General features: G+C 36.9%; 1 protein-coding gene across 1 annotated transcript in view; it reads right to left on the reverse strand.

Moving 5' to 3' along the window:
- LOC117316572 (nucleolar and coiled-body phosphoprotein 1-like) overlaps nt 1-20,568 on the reverse strand; it is a 53,575-nt gene that overhangs the window by 25,368 nt on the left and 7,639 nt on the right. The window contains exons 3-11 of the mRNA XM_033871228.1: nt 20,109-20,177; nt 17,392-17,573; nt 15,878-15,940; nt 13,189-13,314; nt 12,672-12,736; nt 11,472-11,619; nt 8,437-8,547; nt 7,969-8,081; nt 5,567-5,714 (exon numbers count right to left, since the gene is read on the reverse strand). Coding sequence (XP_033727119.1) covers nt 5,567-5,714; nt 7,969-8,081; nt 8,437-8,547; nt 11,472-11,619; nt 12,672-12,736; nt 13,189-13,314; nt 15,878-15,940; nt 17,392-17,573; nt 20,109-20,177 — 1,025 coding nt within the window. The remainder of the gene's footprint in view (nt 1-5,566; nt 5,715-7,968; nt 8,082-8,436; nt 8,548-11,471; nt 11,620-12,671; nt 12,737-13,188; nt 13,315-15,877; nt 15,941-17,391; nt 17,574-20,108; nt 20,178-20,568) is intronic.

Raw genomic sequence — 20,568 nt, forward strand, 5'->3', positions numbered from 1 at the left:
CCAAGGATGTTTCAGACCAAATTGGGTTCAAATCCATTCATAACTTAATAACTAGTAGCGATTTAAATGAATTACCTCCATTTCCCATATTGGGCCCCGCCCCTTTGGCCCCTCGGGGGTCAGAGCCACCATTTATGCAAAATCTGTTCCACTTCCCCCAAGGATGTTTCTGACCAAATTGGGTTCAAATCCATTCATAACTTTATGACTAGTAGCGATTTAAAGGAATTACCTCTATTTCCCCTATTGGGCCCCGCTCCTTTGGCCCCTCGGGGGTCAGAGTCACCATTTATGCAAAATCTGTTCCCCTTCCCCCAAGGATGTTTCTGACTAAATTTGGTTTAAATCCATTCATAACTTTATGACTAGTAGCGATTCAAAGGAATTACCTCTATTTCCCCTATTGGGCCCCGCCCCTTTGGCCCCTCGGGGGTCAGAGTCACCATTTATGCAAAATCGGTTCCCCTTCTCCCAAGGATGTTTCAGACCAAATTGGGTTCAAATCCATTCATAACTTAATAACTAGTAGCGATTTAAATGAATTACCTCCATTTCCCTTATTGGGCCCCGCCCCTTTGGCCCCTCGGGGGTCAGAGCCACCATTTATGCAAAATCTGTTCCACTTCCCCCAAGGATGTTTCTGACCAAATTGGGTTCAAATCCATTCATAACTTTATGACTAGTAGCGATTTAAAGGAATTACCTCTATTTCCCCTATTGGGCCCCGCTCCTTTGGCCCCTCGGGGGTCAGTCACCATTTATGCAAAATCTGTTCCCCTTCCCCCAAGGATGTTTCTGACTAAATTTGGTTTAAATCCATTCATAACTTTATGACTAGTAGCGATTCAAAGGAATTACCTCTATTTCCCCTATTGGGCCCCGCCCCTTTGGCCCCTCGGGGGTCAGAGTCACCATTTATGCAAAATCTGTTCCCCTTCCCCCAAGGATGTTTCAGACCAAATTGGGTTCAAATCCATTCATAACTTAATGACTAGTAGTGATTTAAAGAATTACCTCTATTTCCCATATTGGGCCCCGCCCCTTTGGCCCCTCGGGGGTCAGAGTCACCATTTATGCAAAATCTGTTCCCCTTCCCCCAAGGATGTTTCAGACCAAATTGGGTTCAAATCCATTCATAACTTAATGACTAGTAGTGATTTAAAGAATTACCTCTATTTCCCCTATTGGGCCCAGCCCCTTTGGCCCCTCGGGGGTCAGAGTCACCATTTATGCAAAATCTGTTCCCCTTCCCCCAAGGATGTTTCAGACCAAATTGGGTTCAAATCCATTCATAACTTAATAACTAGTAGCGATTTAAATGAATTACCTCCATTTCCCATATTGGGCCCCGCCCCTTTGGCCCCTCGGGGGTCAGAGTCACCATTTATGCAAAATCTGTTCCACTTCCCCCAAGAATGTTTCTGACCAAATTGGGTTCAAATCCATTCATAACTTTATGACTAGTAGTGATTTAAAGGAATTACCTCTATTTCCCCTATTGGGCCCCGCTCCTTTGGCCCCTCGGGGGTCAGAGTCACCATTTATGCAAAATCTGTTCCCCTTCCCCCAAGGATGTTTCAGACCAAATTGGGTTCAAATCCATTCATAACTTTATGACTAGTAGCGATTTAAAGGAATTACCTCTATTTCCCCTATTGGGCCCCGCCCTTTTGGCCCCTCGGGGGTCAGAGTCACCATTTTTGCAAAATCTGTTCCCCTTTCCCCAAGGATGTTTCATACCAAATTGGGTTCAAATCCATTCATAACTTTATGACTAGTAGCGATTTAAAGGAATTACCTCTATTTCCCCTATTGGGCCCAGCCCCTTTGGCCCCTCGGGGGTCAGAGTCACCATTTATGCAAAATCTGTTCCCCTTCCCCCAAGGATGTTTCAGACCAAATTGGGTTCAAATCCATTCATAACTTAATAACTAGTAGCGATTTAAAGGAATTACCTCTATTTCCCCTATTGGGCCCAGCCCCTTTGGCCCCTCGGGGGTCAGAGTCACCATTTATGCAAAATCTGTTCCCCTTCCCCCAAGGATGTTTCAGACCAAATTGGGTTCAAATCCATTCATAACTTAATAACTAGTAGCGATTTAAATGAATTACCTCCATTTCCCATATTGGGCCCCGCCCCTTTGGCCCCTCGGGGGTCAGAGTCACCATTTATGCAAAATCTGTTCCACTTCCCCCAAGAATGTTTCTGACCAAATTGGGTTCAAATCCATTCATAACTTTATGACTAGTAGTGATTTAAAGGAATTACCTCTATTTCCCCTATTGGGCCCCGCTCCTTTGGCCCCTCGGGGGTCAGAGTCACCATTTATGCAAAATCTGTTCCCCTTCCCCCAAGGATGTTTCAGACCAAATTGGGTTCAAATCCATTCATAACTTTATGACTAGTAGCGATTTAAAGGAATTACCTCTATTTCCCCTATTGGGCCCCGCCCTTTTGGCCCCTCGGGGGTCAGAGTCACCATTTATGCAAAATCTGTTCCCCTTTCCCCAAGGATGTTTCATACCAAATTGGGTTCAAATCCATTCATAACTTTATGACTAGTAGCGATTTAAAGGAATTACCTCTATTTCCCCTATTGGGCCCCGCCCCTTTGGCCCGTCGGGGGTCAGAGTCACCATTTATGCAAAATCTGTTCCCCTTCTGCCAAGGATGTTTCTGGCCAAATTTGGTCAAAATCCAATAAGAACTTTTTGACTAGTAGCGATTTGAAGCAAATGTTGACGGACGACGGACGGACGACGGACGGACGGACGGACGGACGACGGACGCTGCGCCATGACATAAGCTCACCGGACCTTCGGTCCAGGTGAGCTAATAACAATGCAATCAGACTTTACTGCTTGTGTCAGACAGGGTGCTCCTTTTTAACCCTTGGTTTTTTAATACAATTTACTTCATGACCTTTCTTTGTATGCAAAAATCTTTTGTTATCCAGTAATGTTTGATGATTTTTTTTGGTTGTGTATTAAGATTAATATGCAAACATGTTTTTTAAAAGCAAAATTTGATAGTACTCCAACGATTATTATATTTTATCTACTTAACAAATAAAAGAAAATTTCAAGAAGGTAAATTTTTTACTGATAATTTTGTTAAACAAGAGATCCCAGAGGGATCTTGGCGCCCACCATTGAATGATCTTTATGGGTTCCATGTCAGATGGAACTTTTCTCTACTTTTCCCTTCCTCTAAGTCTTACTAATCTGTGTAAATTCAGAAACAGCCCTCTAGTACTTTTCAAACAAGGGGAACCTATATATAAAATTTAAGATTTAGCAATAATGGCTGCCTGTCGGCCATGTTGTTTTCGGATTGGTCCCAAAATGCAACACCAGGGACCAAGGGGAACCTACATATGAAATTTGAGAAAGATCCCTTCAGTACCTTCTGTAAAATAGCGATAACAAACTTCAATTGTCAAAATACAAGATGGCTGCCTGTCGGCCAGGTTGTTTTCTGACTGGTCTCAAAATGCAATATGCATAACTAGGCACCGTGGGAAACCTACATATGAAATTTGAGAAAGATCCCTTCATTACTTTTTGAGAAATAGCGATAACAAACTTCAGTTGTCAAAATCCAAGATGGCTGCCTGTCGGCCATGTTGTTTTCCGATTGGTATCAAAATGCAATATGCATAACTAGGCACCAAGGGGAACCTACATATGTAATTTAAGAAAGATCCCTTCAGCACTTTCTGAGAAATAGCGATAACAAACTTCAATTGTCAAAATCCAAGATGGCTGCCTGTCGGCCATGTTGTTTTCCGATTGGTCTCAAAATGCAATATGCATAACAAGGCACCAAGGGGAACCTACATATGAAATTTGAGAAAGATCCCTTCTGCACTTTCTGAGAAATAGCGATAACAAACTTCAATTGTCAAAATCCAAGATGGCTGCCTGTCGGCCATGTTGTTTTCCGATAGGTCTCAAAATGCTTTATGCATAACTAGGCGCCAAGGGGAACCTACATATGAAATTTGAGAAAGATCTCGTCAGTGCATTCTGAGAAATAGCGATAACAAACTTCAATTGTCAAAATCCAAGATGGCTGCCTGTCGGCCATGTTGTTTTCCGATTGGTCTTAAAATGCAATATGCATAACTAAGCACCAAGGGGAACCTACATATAAAATTTGAGAAAGATCCCTTCAGTACTTTCTGAGAAATAGCGATAACAAACTTCAATTGTCAAAATCCAAGATGGCTGCCTGTCGGCCATGTTGTTTTCCGATTGGTCTCAAAATGCAATATGCATAACTAGGCACCAAGGGGAACCTACATATGAAATTTGAGAAAGATCCTTTCAGTACTTTCTGAGAAATAGCGATAACAAACTTCAATTGTCAAAATCCAAGATGGCTGCCTGTCGGCCATGTTGTTTTCCGATAGGTCTCAAAATGCGATATGCATAACTAGGCACCAAGGGGAACCTACATATGAAATTTGAGAAAGATCCCTTCAGCACTTTCTGAGAAATAGCGATAACAAGAATTGTTTACGGACGGACGGACGGACGGACGGAGGGACGGACGGACGGAGGGACGGACGGACGGACGACGGACCACGGACGCAGGGCGATTTGAATAGCCCACCATCTGATGATGGTGGGCTAAAAAGCTGTAATTACACTTTCTATTATACAAATTCATACTAAACACACGTTTTTATAAAATATAACATCACATGAGACTATCAATGCAATATGAAATTTATCAAGTACTTTTGTACGAGAAATATATTGAATTTAAAAGGGAAGGTACACATTTTTTACAGAAATCATGTTAGGTGGCGCTGCATATACAACATTTGCCAATTTTCGTTTTAGTGTTTAAATGACATGTATTTGGCAAAAGTCTATCATAATATCATGCATAAAATAAGATTCGGCTGTGGGCCACCATGCACCACCTCCTTTTCATAATTTCAATGAGATCCAAGAGGGATCTTGGTGTCCACCATTGAATGATTCTTATTGGTTTTATGTAAGACTGATCTTTTCTCTACACTTTGGATGAAATCTAAAAGAGATCTAAGAAGAGCTTTCTGTGAATTAAATAAATAGCAATTCAAAACTTAACTGTCAGCCATTTCGTTTTCTGGATCAGACTCGAATTAAAATGAGCAAAACTAGAGACCAAGTGGAGCCTACATATGAAGTTTGAGAAATATCCTTCGAATATTTTCTCAAGAGATACTGATAACAAACTTTAACTTTAAAAATCCAAGATGTCAGCCTTTGATTCCCGATCAGACTCCAAATTGAACGGGCACGACTAGGGACCAAAGGCAGCCTACACAGTTTTAATAAATATCTTTCCAGTACTTATTATGAACTAGCAATAGCAAGGATTGTTTACAGATAGACGAACTATGAATGATGAGCGATTTGAATAACACACCATGGTGGGCTAAAAATGCTTATTATGCCCAATTACACTTGAATTACTTATAGCCATCTTTTTCGCCTAAATTTGAAGAACTTCGAAGAAAGACACATTGACAGCGTGAGGCTATGGTGTGAATATTATGAAAATATATACCTTAAGTGCTTGTCTTTCATATTCCATCTTTTCTGACAGCGGCATGGTTTTCCACTGTACCATGCTTTCTTTCTGTTGCTGACGTGATGTCAGGTGAGTCAAGTTGGACTTCTTAATATTTTGTTGCGAAAATATTTTGAAAGAAGTTCTGTTCAGAGAGAAAACACATAAAAATTGATTTGTTACCAAAAAATTATTACCTTAAAAACTTGTGTAATTTGCGCAGTTTTTTTGTACTGAAATAAAGTTTAAAATTGGGGGTGCGCAAGTTATACAGGTAGAGACGTTTTCACATTCTTTTTTTACAGAAAAAAAAAAAATCGTCAATTCTAAATGTCCGCCATCTTGGAAAATGATGGAAATTCCCATTAGGAACTTGAAGATAATACACATACACACAGCAATTTATTCTTGTTTTAAATATGTCAGATAATGAATTGATGTATAGCTACCCACTATATGAGTTGATATTTGAGTTAATTAGGGATTCATCACAATTAAATATAAATCAGTTCTTGAAAAACATGAGTTAAAGAATGGTGCAACAGCGCCTAAATACTCAGGTCTTCAAAGTTGATATTTATGTTCACAAATTCCTTATAAAAAGGAGGAATATAATATGTACATGCAGTGTTATCATAAACAGATTGATAAAACAACAAACCAATTAATTGTAGTGTTGAAAAGTCTGTCATGATATGATGGGCTTACCGATCTTTGAATCCCGGACCGAGCTAGCTAGGCCAATTATAAACTGAATTCTTTTGTTTGATTGAGAAATCATTGCCTCTTATCTGTTACTGGCTGTAATCTAATTAGTGTAGTAAGTCTATTTAACACTCTGAGTGTGTCTTATCTCCGTTTACCCCCCATCAGCTTGTTAGTGTTAAAACATGGGTCGTACACACAGACCAAGTACATGTGTTGCTACATACGCCTCTCACCCTAGAAATGGAATATGCCCAATCTCAAAACTGTGACTGGAACAGTCTAATGATGCTTACCTGAGGGGAGAGGATGTGTACATATACACAGGCTATAAATAGCTTAGCTTGCCGTGACATTTTTGCCGATATGATTGTGTAGTTAAAATAACTCTTTTTGCTGATTTTATTACTTATTATCAATTGAAAACTGCTTATATAAAGCCCTATATGTATTTATTTACCATTATTTGACAATAAAACTGGCTGTCCCTTGCATATTTACACTAAACAGTAAACACTGAGCAAACTGTAGGATGATCACAAGCAGATCAACATGACCAGTACCCATATTTTAGAACAATCAATGATGACATAATTAGTATACCAGCCACGAGGTCAGTTACCAACAGCTACAGAAGCGGTTCTGAGGGAATTAAGCGTATACATACGTAACACCCACATCCAAGTGGACATTATTTCTGTTGTTAATTACCGCATTAAGCTTTATTGGACTAAATAATTTGATTAATTAGACACTTGTGGTGATATATGCAAAACTGATCACTTGATTTTACTTTTCTTTAATAGTGTGTGTAAGTTTGAGCTGATAAATGTTCATAATGCCGTGTGGACGGTGGTTAGCTGACGTAAGTTAGCTTTTCCTCTTACGGCCGATTTTAAGAAAATAAATGCAATTTAGCTATTTTCTCATTACACAAATACAAAATAATCATATTATAATCATCAAGTATTTAATAGAATGATTTTAAGCAAAGTTTTGTACTAATCTGTGTTAGTGTCATTTTCATATATCATTTTCAGGACCTCCTGGACATCATTTTTCGTCAAAATTTTTCATGCGAAAAATATATGGATAGAATTTTTTTTCAGCATTTTCAGCCCCAAAAAGTACCTGCGCAAATCACACTGGTGCGCAAATTACATAAGTTTTTACAGTAAATCACCACTAACGTTTCATAATGAAGTTACAAAAGGGGCAAAAATTTCTGAAATGAAAAATAATACCCAACAGCATAATTACTTTACATTGACCAAATGAACCAAGCCAAATAAAATTTAATCTCAGGAGTGAGGTAAATGTCCAATAATAATTAAATACTATTGTTGTTCAAACTGATCAATTTAATTGATAATTAGTTGTTTACCTATATGACTATCAATCATGACATTCTGTAATCAATCATGGTTTGACTTTGCCATGGAAATTATCAGGAGTTAATGAGATTTCCAGCAGATTTGAAAAGTAAATAGATTGACAAATTTAATGTTAATATGGTAAATTTACATGAACTTGCACTAAAGTAGCATATTAAGCATTGATATATCAATTTTTCTTCACTTCCAATTCCATTTCATTTCCCATCATGATCAATCAATATCTGATCATCGATCATTTAAGAAATTGTAATGATCAATCGTGACTATGTAGTTACTTGGAACACTATTATTTCTTACCGAGGCTTTTCTGGTTTTCCTTTAGCTTTGTCTGCAATGCTCTGTGCACTTCTCAGCATTGCTATGGAATGGACTTTGTCTGGATGTTTGTCTTGGTATGCTTTCAGTCTTGCCTACAAAACATATTATCATCATGACTTTAGTCTAAAACTTGTATTTCAAAATCTTGTATCTTTTTAAGTTTAAAATGGAGATCCAAACAAGAATTCTAAAATCTTGCATTTTTTTTTCACATCCTGACCTAAATGGTCACTATTTAGCTTTTTAACAGCCAAGACAGAACCAAAGATAACTCTGTATAACCAGACACAATATGAAATTTTGCTCCTATGATATAAGAGTCCTCTGGTCAGCCAATTCATCATCCGACATTTTTGTGCTGACTGCGACATAAGATTCCTGCCAGAAATTGTTTGGATGAGGCAGGGTGATGGAATAGTGCATATTACACAAATGTAAAATAAATACCGTTAAATCTTTGTTAGCCAGAACTGCTTGATCCAACCACTTCTGCTGCTTTTTAGCCTTCAGTGATGCAAACTTTGCTTTCGCACTGTTACGTAGTACTAATTTGTCTGCCTGCAAAAACAGATAAAAGTCCTAAGAACTGGTCCGACATTTCAGATTTGCTTGAAAATGAATAACACTTAATATGTGCTGGTAGAATAATGAAATTTGTTTCTAGAATCTCTGTTATTTTTCAGCTATAACTAAAGTATGAAAAACACTTCTCTGACCTTGACAAGGAAAGTATGATGTATAGAATGATGTAGTTACACTTGAATCTTGATAAGAATTTAAAATGAAGTAAAAACACAATTTTCTCAGAGCTGTTATGTCTTTTATTTTTCGGGGTAATGTAAAAGTGGTAATTTCCATGGGGGTAAAATTTGCAATTTCAATAGGTAAATTATACCCATTGGGGTTATTACCCAAATTGACATAACTTTTTTATTTTAATATGTGTCTTTCTTAGATACTACATACATCATGAAATAATATGCATGGGGAAAATTTTATTGATTGACTGACCTTCATATATTTAGTATAAATTTTCCCCGACAAAAATTTCTACACATAGTATCTATTTTCATGATTAATATCCTCAAAAAAACACCAAAACAAAAAACTCAAAAATAACTTTTTAACTTTTACTCCAAACACATGTCTTTCCACAAAATTATTCTCAATTTATCATAAATACATCAAAAACTGATTAGTTGTTTAATTCCAAAAAGTAAATATTTCTCAGTTTTCCGTCAGAGCTAGTTTTCAGGTACCAGGTACCGTAAAAACTCGTAATTTGCTCAGTTTTTTTGTACTGAAATAAAGTTTAAAGTTGGGGGTGCACAAATTATCCAGGTAGAGACGTTTTCAAGATTTTTTTTACAGAAAAAAGATCGTCAATTCTAAATGTCTGCCATCTTGGAAAACGATTGAAATTCCCGTTAGGAACTTAACTTGCAAGATAATAAACATACACACAGCAATTTATTCTTGTTAAATATGTCAGATAATGAAGTGATGTATAGCTACCTACTACATGTGTTGATATTTGAGTTAATTAGGGATTAATTTATCACAATTAAATAGAAATCAGTTCTTGAAAAACGTAAGTTAAAGAATGGTGCAACAGCGCAATACTCAGGTCTTCAAAGTTAATATTTATTTTCACAAATTCCTTATAAAAAGAAGGAATATATATGTGCAGTGTTATCATAAACAGATTGATAAAACAACAATCCTATTAATTGTATTGTTTAAAAGTCTGTCAAGATATGATGCGCTTACCGATCTTGAATCCCGGACTCCAAAGAGCTAGGCCAATTATAAACTGAATTCTTTTGTTTGATTGAGAAATCATCGCCTGTTATCTGTTACTGGCTGTAATCTAATTAGGACAGTAAGCCTATTTAACACTCTGAGTGTGTCTTGTCTCCGTTTACCCCCCCATTTTTGCTGAAATGTTTGTGTAGTTAAAAAGAACACTTTCTGCTGATTTTGTTACTTATTATAAATTGAAAACTGGTTATATAAAGTCCTATATGTATTTATTTACCATTATTTGACAATGAAACTGGTTGTACTGTGCATATTAACACTAAACACAGAGCAAACTGTAGGATGAACACGTCCGATGTACACATACAAATTGTGGGAGCACTGAAATAATATCAACACAACCAGTACTCATATTTTAGAACAATCAATGATGACATAATTAGTATACCAGCCACGAGGTCAGTTACCAACAGCTACAGTATACGTAGCGGTTCTGAGGGAATTAAGCGTATACATACGTAACACCCACATCCAAGCGGACATTATTTCTATTGTTAATTACCGCATTAAGCTTTATTGGGCTAAATAATTAGATTAATTAGACACTTGTGGCGATATATGCAAAACTGATCACTTGATTTTACTTTTCTTTAAAAGTGTGTGTAAGTTTGAGCTGATAAATGTTCATAATGCCGTCTGGACGGTGTTTAGCGTACGTAAGTTAGCTTTTCCTCTTACGGCCGATTTTAAGAAAATATTTTGCTATTTCCTCATTACAAATACAAAATAATCATATTATTGTAATCATCAAGTATTTATTAGAATGATTTTAAGCGAAGCTTTGTACTAATCTGTGTTAGTGTCATTTTCATACATCGTTTTCGGGACCTCCTGGACATTGCTTTTGGTCAAATTTTTCATGCGCAAAATATACGGATTGAAGTTTTTTTCAGCATTTTCAGTCCCAAAATGTACCTGCGCAAATTACACTGGTGCGCAAATTACACAAGTTTTTACGGTATATTATTCTTCAGGAACAGTGCCTTGAAAATATTTTCAGTAGGTAAGCAAATACTTCTATCCATTTGTACATGTGTTAAATTATTTTATTTTTCCACAATGTTTAATGACAGTAATTAAAAGAAAATAACAACCCTTGAGAATATTTAAATTCCAACTTTAGAGTTACTGGGAACAAGAGGCCCATGGCCCATTAAAAGTAATTACCTCTATTTCTCCTATTGGGCCCTGCAGAGTCACCATTTATGAAGGATGTTTCTGACCAAATTAAGTTCAAATCCATAAAAAAACTTTATGACAAGTAGTGATTTAGAGGAATTACCTCTATTTCCCCTATTGGGCCCCGCCCCTCCGGCCCCATAGGGGTCAGAGTCACCATTTATGCAAAATCTGATCCTCTTCTGCCAAGGATGTTTCTGACTAAATTAGGTTCAAATCCATTCATAACTTAAGACAAGTAGCGATTTTAAGGCTTTACCTCTATTTCCCTTATTGGGCCCCAACCCTTTGGCCCCTTGGGGGTCACAGCCACCATTTATGCAAAATCTGTTCCCCTTCCCCCAAGGATGTTCCTGACCAAATTGGGATCAAATCCATTCATCACTTTATGACTAGTAGCAATTTAAAGGCATTACCTCTATTTCCCTTATTGGGCCCTTCGGTCCAGGTGAGCTAAAAATTAGAGATTTATCTGCACTTACCTCTGGATTGGTGGCCAGTTCCTTCTCCAGCACATGTTCTACATAAAGGGAAATAGGGGTGACCACCTTTGGACACTTTTCTTCCTTAGGTCTAATTTGTTTAGGTGATTTCGGAGTTTTGACTGGATATAAATCTGGATTTTGCTCTCTGGAGAATAAACAGGTATTTTAATTGGAGAAACACAAAAGTATGCCTATTATTTTTGAAATGAAACTAAACAAGAGATCCCAGATGTACACACCATTGTAAAACTTTATTTGGTCTAGATGATATGTAAGACTGATCTTTACTTTTTTCTTTTTTCCTTTTAATTATTTGAAAACAAGGGGAACCTCAACTTCGCTAGCCAATGGTGTTCAATATGATACTCTCCTATCCTAGTGAATAGGAGAGTATCGTATTGAACACCCTTGGCTAGCGAAGTTGGGGGAACCTATACATGACACTTGATAAAGATGTATGGAGAACTTTCTGAGAAATTTTAATTATCAAAATTCAAAATGGTGGTCATTTTGTGTTCCGACCAGTCTTAAAATTCAAGATGCACAAAAAGAAGCCAAGGGGAACTGACATAAACTTGAGAAAGAACTTTCTGAGAAATAGCACACCAAGGTAATTAACTTTTAAAGCAGCCATTTCGTTTTCTGACAAGTCTCAATATTCTATAGAGATCAAAGGGGACCTTTTCACTATTCATACAAAATTTGAGAAAGATCCATTAAGAACTTTCTAAGAAACAGCGATAAAAAAATCAAACTATCAAAATTCAAGATGGCTATCTAAGCCATTTTTTATCAGGTCAGTCTCAAAATTGATCATGACCAGTTAGGAATGGAGGGGTCCTACAAATGAATTCTGGGAAAGATCCATAAAGAGAAATAGGGATAACAAACTTTAAAATTCAAAATGGCTACCTGTCAGCCATGTTGTTTTTAGATCAGTCTCAAAATTAATTATGCACAACTAGGGACCTAGGAGAACTTACATATCAAATTTCAGAATGATTCTTCAAATCTGAATAAACCACTATCTGATAATATGGCAAATTGAGTCATAAGAACATAAATATATGTTTTTGGTCATTTCTTATAAGGGTCATCATATGAAATTGTGAGGAATATCCCTTTTGAAGTTATTATGAGCTACAACACAGACGTTATAGTACTCCTTTTTTATAACTAGGTCAGCCGTAAACTCACTTGAACTTTGCCATTTCTTGGTTGTATTTCAATTTCTCTTCTTCGTATTGGCTCTCAAGTTTTTTCTGTAATGTAAATACAATGTGTATGATGAAATATCATTGATAGATCACAGAACAATGATGGAACCTTTTATGAATTTTAGCTACACATCATGCTGAACATATCAGTGTTTTCTTGCCAAAACTATCTGATATATTCGTACACCAACTTTCACATAATTCTTAATAGAGATTTTTACTCCAAAATTTCAGAAGTGTCAGCATGAAAAGGAATACTCTTGTTTAATACTACAACCTTGATCAAACTAAATTAGATAAAACCTGAACATCCTTGTACCCTCAAATTATTATTCCAGCCGTTGCCAAAAATCCTCAAAATCCATAATAGAAACTCTGATAATTCAAACTCAGAAGACAGCCTTGCAAGAAAGTGAAATAATCAATTTTTCACCACGGTTATACAGATTAAGACAAATAAGCTTATACACTGATACTGTATAAGGCCCTGTCCTTACCCTCTTTTTTTCAGAAAGACTACGGTAACTTCTTCCTAAATCATTTGTTGATATTGATTTTCCCTTGTGTTTCTTTCTATATTTGCTGCAAAATAACATATAAACCGACACCGGTGGCTTTGGACCCTGTCAAAAAAGAATGTAAAAAGTTTACTCCCTTTATTGGGATCTGATGAATTACTTAAACTGATGATATATTACACATACCGATGATTTACTACACATACCGATGATTTACTACACATACCGATGATGTACTACACATACCGATGATTTACTACACATAACGATGATGTACTACACATACCGATGGTGTACTACACATACCGATGATGTACTACACATACCGTTGGTGTACTACACATACCGATGATGTACTACACATACCGATGATGTACTACACATACCGATGGTGTACTACACATACCGATGATGTACTACACATACCGATGGTGTACTACACATACCGATGGTGTACTACACATACCGTTGGTGTACTACACATACCGATGATGTACTACACATACCAATGATGTACTACACATACCGATGGTGTACTACACATACCGATGATGTACTACACATACCGATGGTGTACTACACATACCGATGGTGTACTACACATACCGATGATGTACTACACATACCGATGGTGTACTACACATACCGATGGTGTACTACACATACCGATGGTGTACTAAACATACCGATGATGTACTACACATACCGATGGTGTACTACACATACCGATGGTGTACTAAACATACCGATGATTTACTACACATACCGATGGTGTACTACACATACCGATGGTGTACTAAACATACCGATGATGTACTACACATACCGATGGTGTACTACACATACCGATGGTGTACTACACATACCGATGGTGTACTACAGATACCGATGGTGTACTACACATACCGATGATGTACTACACATACCGATGATTTACTACACATACCGATGATTTACTACACATACCGATGGTGTACTACACATACCGATGGTGTACTACACATACCGATGGTGTACTACAGATACCGATGATGTACTACACATACCGATGGTGTACTAAACATACCGATGGTGTACTACACATACCGATGATGTACTACACATACCGATGATGTACTACACATACCGATGGTGTACTACAGATACCGATGATGTACTACACATACCGATGGTGTACTAAACATACCGATGGTGTACTACACATACTGATGATTTACTACACATACCGATGGTGTACTACACATACCGATGGTGTACTACACATACCGATGATGTACTACACATACCGATGGTGTACTACACATACCGATGGTGTACTAAACATACCGATGATGTACTACACATACCGATGATGTACTACACATACCGATGGTGTACTACACATACCGATGGTGTACTACACATACCGATGGTGTACTACACATACCGATGATGTACTACACATACCGATGATGTACTACACATACCGATGATGTACTACACATACCGATGGTGTACTACACATACCGATGATGTACTACACATACCGATGGTGTACTAAACATACCGATGATGTACTACACATACCGATGGTGTACTACAGATACCGATGATGTACTACACATACAGATGATGTACTACACATACCGATGGTGTACTACACATACCGATGATGTACTACACATACCGATGATGTACTACACATACCGATGGCGTACTACACATACCGATGGCGTACTACACTTACCGATGGCGTACTACACATACCGATGGTGTACTACACATACCGATGATGATCTACACATACCGATGGTGTACTACACATACCGATGGTGTACTACACATACCGATGATGTACTACACATACCGATGGTGTACTAAACATACCGATGATGTACTACACATACCGATGGTGTACTACACATACCGATGGTGTACTACACATACCGATGATGTACTACACATACCGATGGTGTACTACACATACCGATGACGTACTACACATACCGATGATTTACTACACATACCGATGATTTACTACACATACCGATGGTGTACTACACATACCGATGGTGTACTACACATACCGATGATGTACTACACATACCGATGATTTACTACACATACCGATGATGTACTACACATACCGATGACGTACTACACATACCGATGACGTACTACAGATACCGATGATGTACTACACGTACCGATGGTGTACTACACGTACCGATGGTGTACTACACATACCGATGATGTTCTACACATACCGATGGTGTACTACACCTACCGATGATGTACTACACGTACCCATGACGTACTACACGTACCCATGACGTACTACACGTACCCATGACGTACTACACGTACCCATGACGTACTACACATACTTTTACAATAATAAACATACCAACAACTAAAAGTACATGTACTTAAAATACCCTATAAACACATTACTTAATAGTAACTTATATCCAAGAGATAAAATCATTCAGTTTGTTTAATCGTGAGCTTTTGTTATAATTCAACACTCATACAGGTTTATTTGCAGAAATCTAATTCTTGGTACATTATAAACAAAAGGCTGAATAAACCCAAGTTTGGTTGAGTCTCACATATCCCCACCTTGGACCTATTGGCAGACCAAATGCATGGTTGATAACCTATTATTTTTTCTGCTCTCCAAACTTACATGATGTACTTTGACATTTCTTACTGCTTTAACCATCTCTGAGAGGGAACGAAGCGAGCGAACCTGTAACAAAATCATATAATTATAGGATTTGACAAATAAAAGAAAAAATAATTTGAACCATTCGCTAGAAAAATTACGGAGTCTGAAGCCAGGGAGATTAGAATAAGAATCAAGTTTTATCAATTTCAATTTAATGTTAACTCTAGACTATTTCTTTTACAACAATTCAGAAACAATTTATATAGCTTAATATTAATTACTCTCGCTAGACTGAATGGAAGCATGTGAGGGGTCTTACTGTGAAAGGAAACTGGAGGAAAACATACATGTTCAGGCAGGTTACCCTCAATACTTTTTCATGTCTGGTCAGGGATTTGAAACCTGGTCGCATACGTTTCAGTTTCATTAACATCTTCTGCTAAAATACCTATTTACCTGGTAATACCAGGTAAAAAAACCGACATATCTATTAAAGATGAGTAAACAATCCATACAATGTTATTTCCATGTCCTGCCATACACCCACACAGATTTTGCCAGGTATCAGAATATCAGTAGGGTATGGTAAAGGGCCCCAATCCCAAATGAAAACTGACCCTGTATTTTCCAAAATGGACTGGAATTTTCTCAATGGTAAAATATACACCATCATAAGGTATCTTCACAATTTCCAGAAAAAAATGCCTAAAATTTTCTCCGTATTTTAGAGCAAAATCTATTTTTGAGCTAAAGTTTGTGCACAGACAAGTGTTGTTGTGATCAACCAAATTAATGGATGATAAGCAGCTTTAACTCAAAACAAGCCCTGTAATTTCTCTGAGGTTGATTGGTTTTGTTAAGGAGCAGTCTTTGTTATAAGTACATGTATATCAACTGAAGAAACAGTTGTGGTGGTTGGGTGGCACAGTGATAACACACTTGCCTTTCACCTAGACAGAAGATCAGCAATGGAAAGGTTAAAGGTCACCGGCACGACCATGTAGGTTTCCTTCGGGTAATCTGGTTTCCTCCAACAATGAGTAAAGACCCCTTTAGCATTTCTATCTGAGCCATCAGGCGTGATTAGTGTAAGCTGATATAATTTAATTCGTAATTGTTTTAAAAATGAATTAAGTTTAAATTTACATGGAACAGTTGTGTATTTGTATAACTGTACCTGCCTGGAAAAATTAAAGCATGATAAGTTAATGTTAATCCACCCAACAGCAACAGAATACAGTATCTCTACAAGACACTTTAATCTTGTTATATTTTTTCAAAGGTTATTGAGGGGTGCTGAGAGGGAAAACATGCTTGACCCCAGGTGTATCAAGGAGGTTTAATTTTTAGTCAGTTTAATGACCACTCTTCCACCTACCTTTGATAAGAGTTCCATGAACTTAGATCTACAATTCACAGGTGTGTGAGGCTCTACAGCGACACTCTCCCACCTACATTTGATAAGAGTTCCATGAACTTAGATCTACACTTCACAGGTGTGTGAGGCTCTACAGCGACACTCTCCCACCTACCTTTGTTAGGAGTTCCGTAAACTTAGTTCTACACTCTTCCGGTGTGTGAGGTTCTACAGCGACACTCTCCCATTGTATTTTAGTCATGACTCGGCGGTATGAAACATCACGCTGTTGTTTACTCGAGTATTTCTCCTCGACATTGGAAAGTAGTTTTGTCACTTCCTCAGAAGACCAGATGGCTGAATCAGACAAAATGTTTTTCGCTTTCAGAGGAAGAAAACATGTGGCTTTTGAATCAGAAAATAAATTGTTCAAGCAGATGTGCATTTTCACCATTTTTTTTACTGTAGCTTAACAGCAGTAAATACAAGATAAGTTGAAGGATATAAAAGGCTTACTGTTTATGATAACAAAGCATAAATTGTATATCAGAGTATCACATACATGCAGCAAAACAATTTTTGCCTTTCTTATGCCAGCCTTAGTGACGAATACAATGTATAATGAAGCAAAAAAAAAGTTAAGTCAAAATGCTGATGCAGAAAGAACAAGCACACAGCTAGTACTCTGTATTGTTTAAATAACACTTGTCCCTACCCCTCCATTCAAAATAGTAGCATTGACCTTGATCTTGATTGAAAAACTCTGAAACTTGGACTTGTTCGAGATATTATGGTCCTGTATCATTGTGTGAAAAATCAAAATCCTTCAAGGAAAGCAACTGCTAGAGCACTGACAAACTTTGGCATTATGTACTAGTATCACAAACATAAAAACATTACATATCACAAATGTACAAGACAGATAGAGAGAAACCTATCGTCCCTCCGGTTTTACCAGTAAGGGACTAGTAACTACATGTCACGGTAACAAATCCAACAAAATTTCAAACTCTAAGATCAGTTGAAAAGCATTTAAATAGAACCCAGACAATACTGAAATGCAAAAGAAAACAAAGGGCAACAACTCTCTTGAAAATAGCGGAATCAAATGCTTCTGAAGGCTATTCCAGTAAAATATCCACTCAACAGGAGGACTCTAGGTTTGTCAACAGGGACCACCAACAGAAGTGATTTAATTAAAACAGTACCTTATCAGGAGATAAATGTTCTCCTGTGTCCAACATGTATAGAATTCTTTTATTTCTGAAGTCCTTCTGAAGTACTGTATTTGACCTAATAAGGGCGCCCCTACCTTTTTTCAAGGAAATAAATCTTTGACTGAGTGTCAAAATGGTGTTCAAACGAAATAATTCTTGTGAAATGTTTTGCTACTTTATGTGTTCAATTTTCTTCAACAAATTAAGTAACTGGAACACAAGTTTTCGCCACTTTTTGTCTATTCCTACAGATGACATGTCAGTGCAAAGAGCACCCGAAACTAAACACACATACAAATAATAACTTACCATCTTTATTTGAAGATAAAGTAAAAGACTTCATTCTTGTTGATAAATAGCTTTTGTTCAGAACAGAAAGCAAGTAAAATACATTGTAAATCAATTATTAGGTCAAAAAAGCGATGTCTGGTATGATCTGGGAAATCACCTGTGTCTATAAATAGAACACAAAAGAGTTCCATTTGAACATAAATGGTGGAACACACGTTCTCTGGTCTAAAGATCAGCTGGCATGGTTTACAAGTTTACAGGAATATTCAAGTGATATTTAAGTTTAATATATGATAATGAATATATATCTTCATCTGGAATATATTTATGACTGAATATTTTACCGTTTCCACAGCCTTGGGTATTCTGCTATAAGGTATAGTCTGTTTCATAAAACTTCAGAATAACTGTCAATTACCCGTGCCCTGCATGCGCCCTTATTAGGTCAAATACGGTATATATATTTTAGGCCAAAATAGAAGTATAGTTGGTTTGGTGTAACCCACTCGACTCAGAAAAAACGTGCCTACTCATAAAATTTTATTGTACAAAATTTAATATTTTTTTTTTTTTTTAATGAATTCACAGCTCAGGACATTTATGTCCAAAAGTTGCTTTGCAAGTTTGAAAATACGTCCTGCAAACCTAAATAGCTTGGTGTGTGTTTCTTTTGTTTAAGACACTAAAATAAATTATGATTTCCATATAGTTTATATTCTGGTTTGTTTTTGTATTGAAGGTTGAAAATCTGTTTTCAGAACTGAATAAAAAAAAAGTTCACCACTACCTACCTACTCATATATGTAAGACTCCCTGGTCAGGTTACAGCAAACCAAGATATTTTTAAATATGGCCTAAGCTTACTGGAATATCTGTCAGGACAATTTTAACTTTTTGATTTATCCATAAATGTTTTTACACTGTTAACAAAACCTATATGTGTTAAAAGTATTGAACACAGATTAGTCACTCTTTTTCTACTTACTATCTCAGTATTTACAGGGCGGTACTAAAACTTCTGGACATCTTTACCGGGCAGTACTAAAACTTCTGGACAGAGACATTTTCAGGAAAATACCAGACTTCTGGACAATGGAGACATTTACAGGAAAATACCAGACTTCTGGACAATGGAGACATTTACAGGAAAATACCAGACTTCTGGACAATGGAGACACTTACAGGAAACAAACATAACTCCTGACATTACCTCAGGATAAATGCAAACATTTATAGGACGATACCAAACCTCTGGACAAACAGAAACAGAACGATACCAAAACTTCTGGTCAAATGCATATGAGACATTACAATAATTATTTCCCCCCTGAATTTTTGTCACTCAGAAGTCAACTCCATGACGTGAATATCTCCAAAAAATTACCTGAGTTGTCATGGCTGTTGAACAATTTCTGTACAGGTGCTTCTGCAGTATCTGATGAGCCGTCGGATGCTGGGAAAGTCAAAGTTATAATGATTTTAGTTTATTCAACTCTAATTACAGCACTTTGTGTTCTTTAATGATTCAGTACAGGAAGTATTTATTAGGCACACATCCAGAAACTTAAACAAAATGGCGGATTACATGTGAATTTTTGATGTGGTATTTAATGTAGAAACAAAATGGTTAGTGTTATATCTGGCATTATTGAGAAATCAATTACTGAATAATATTTAGATATATCGCATTGAACACATGGTATGTTTTTGTCATTACTATTCTAATGGAGAGTGGACCAAGTCACCATATTGTTTACATTAGCAATTTTTACTGAAAATACCACCTATTACACTTATGGAAAAATGCTTAACCTGACAAATATATGAACATCAACTTTGCAATC

The sequence above is a fragment of the Pecten maximus genome, chromosome 18, assembly GCF_902652985.1.
Source record: "Pecten maximus chromosome 18, xPecMax1.1, whole genome shotgun sequence".
Taxonomy (NCBI): domain Eukaryota; kingdom Metazoa; phylum Mollusca; class Bivalvia; order Pectinida; family Pectinidae; genus Pecten; species Pecten maximus.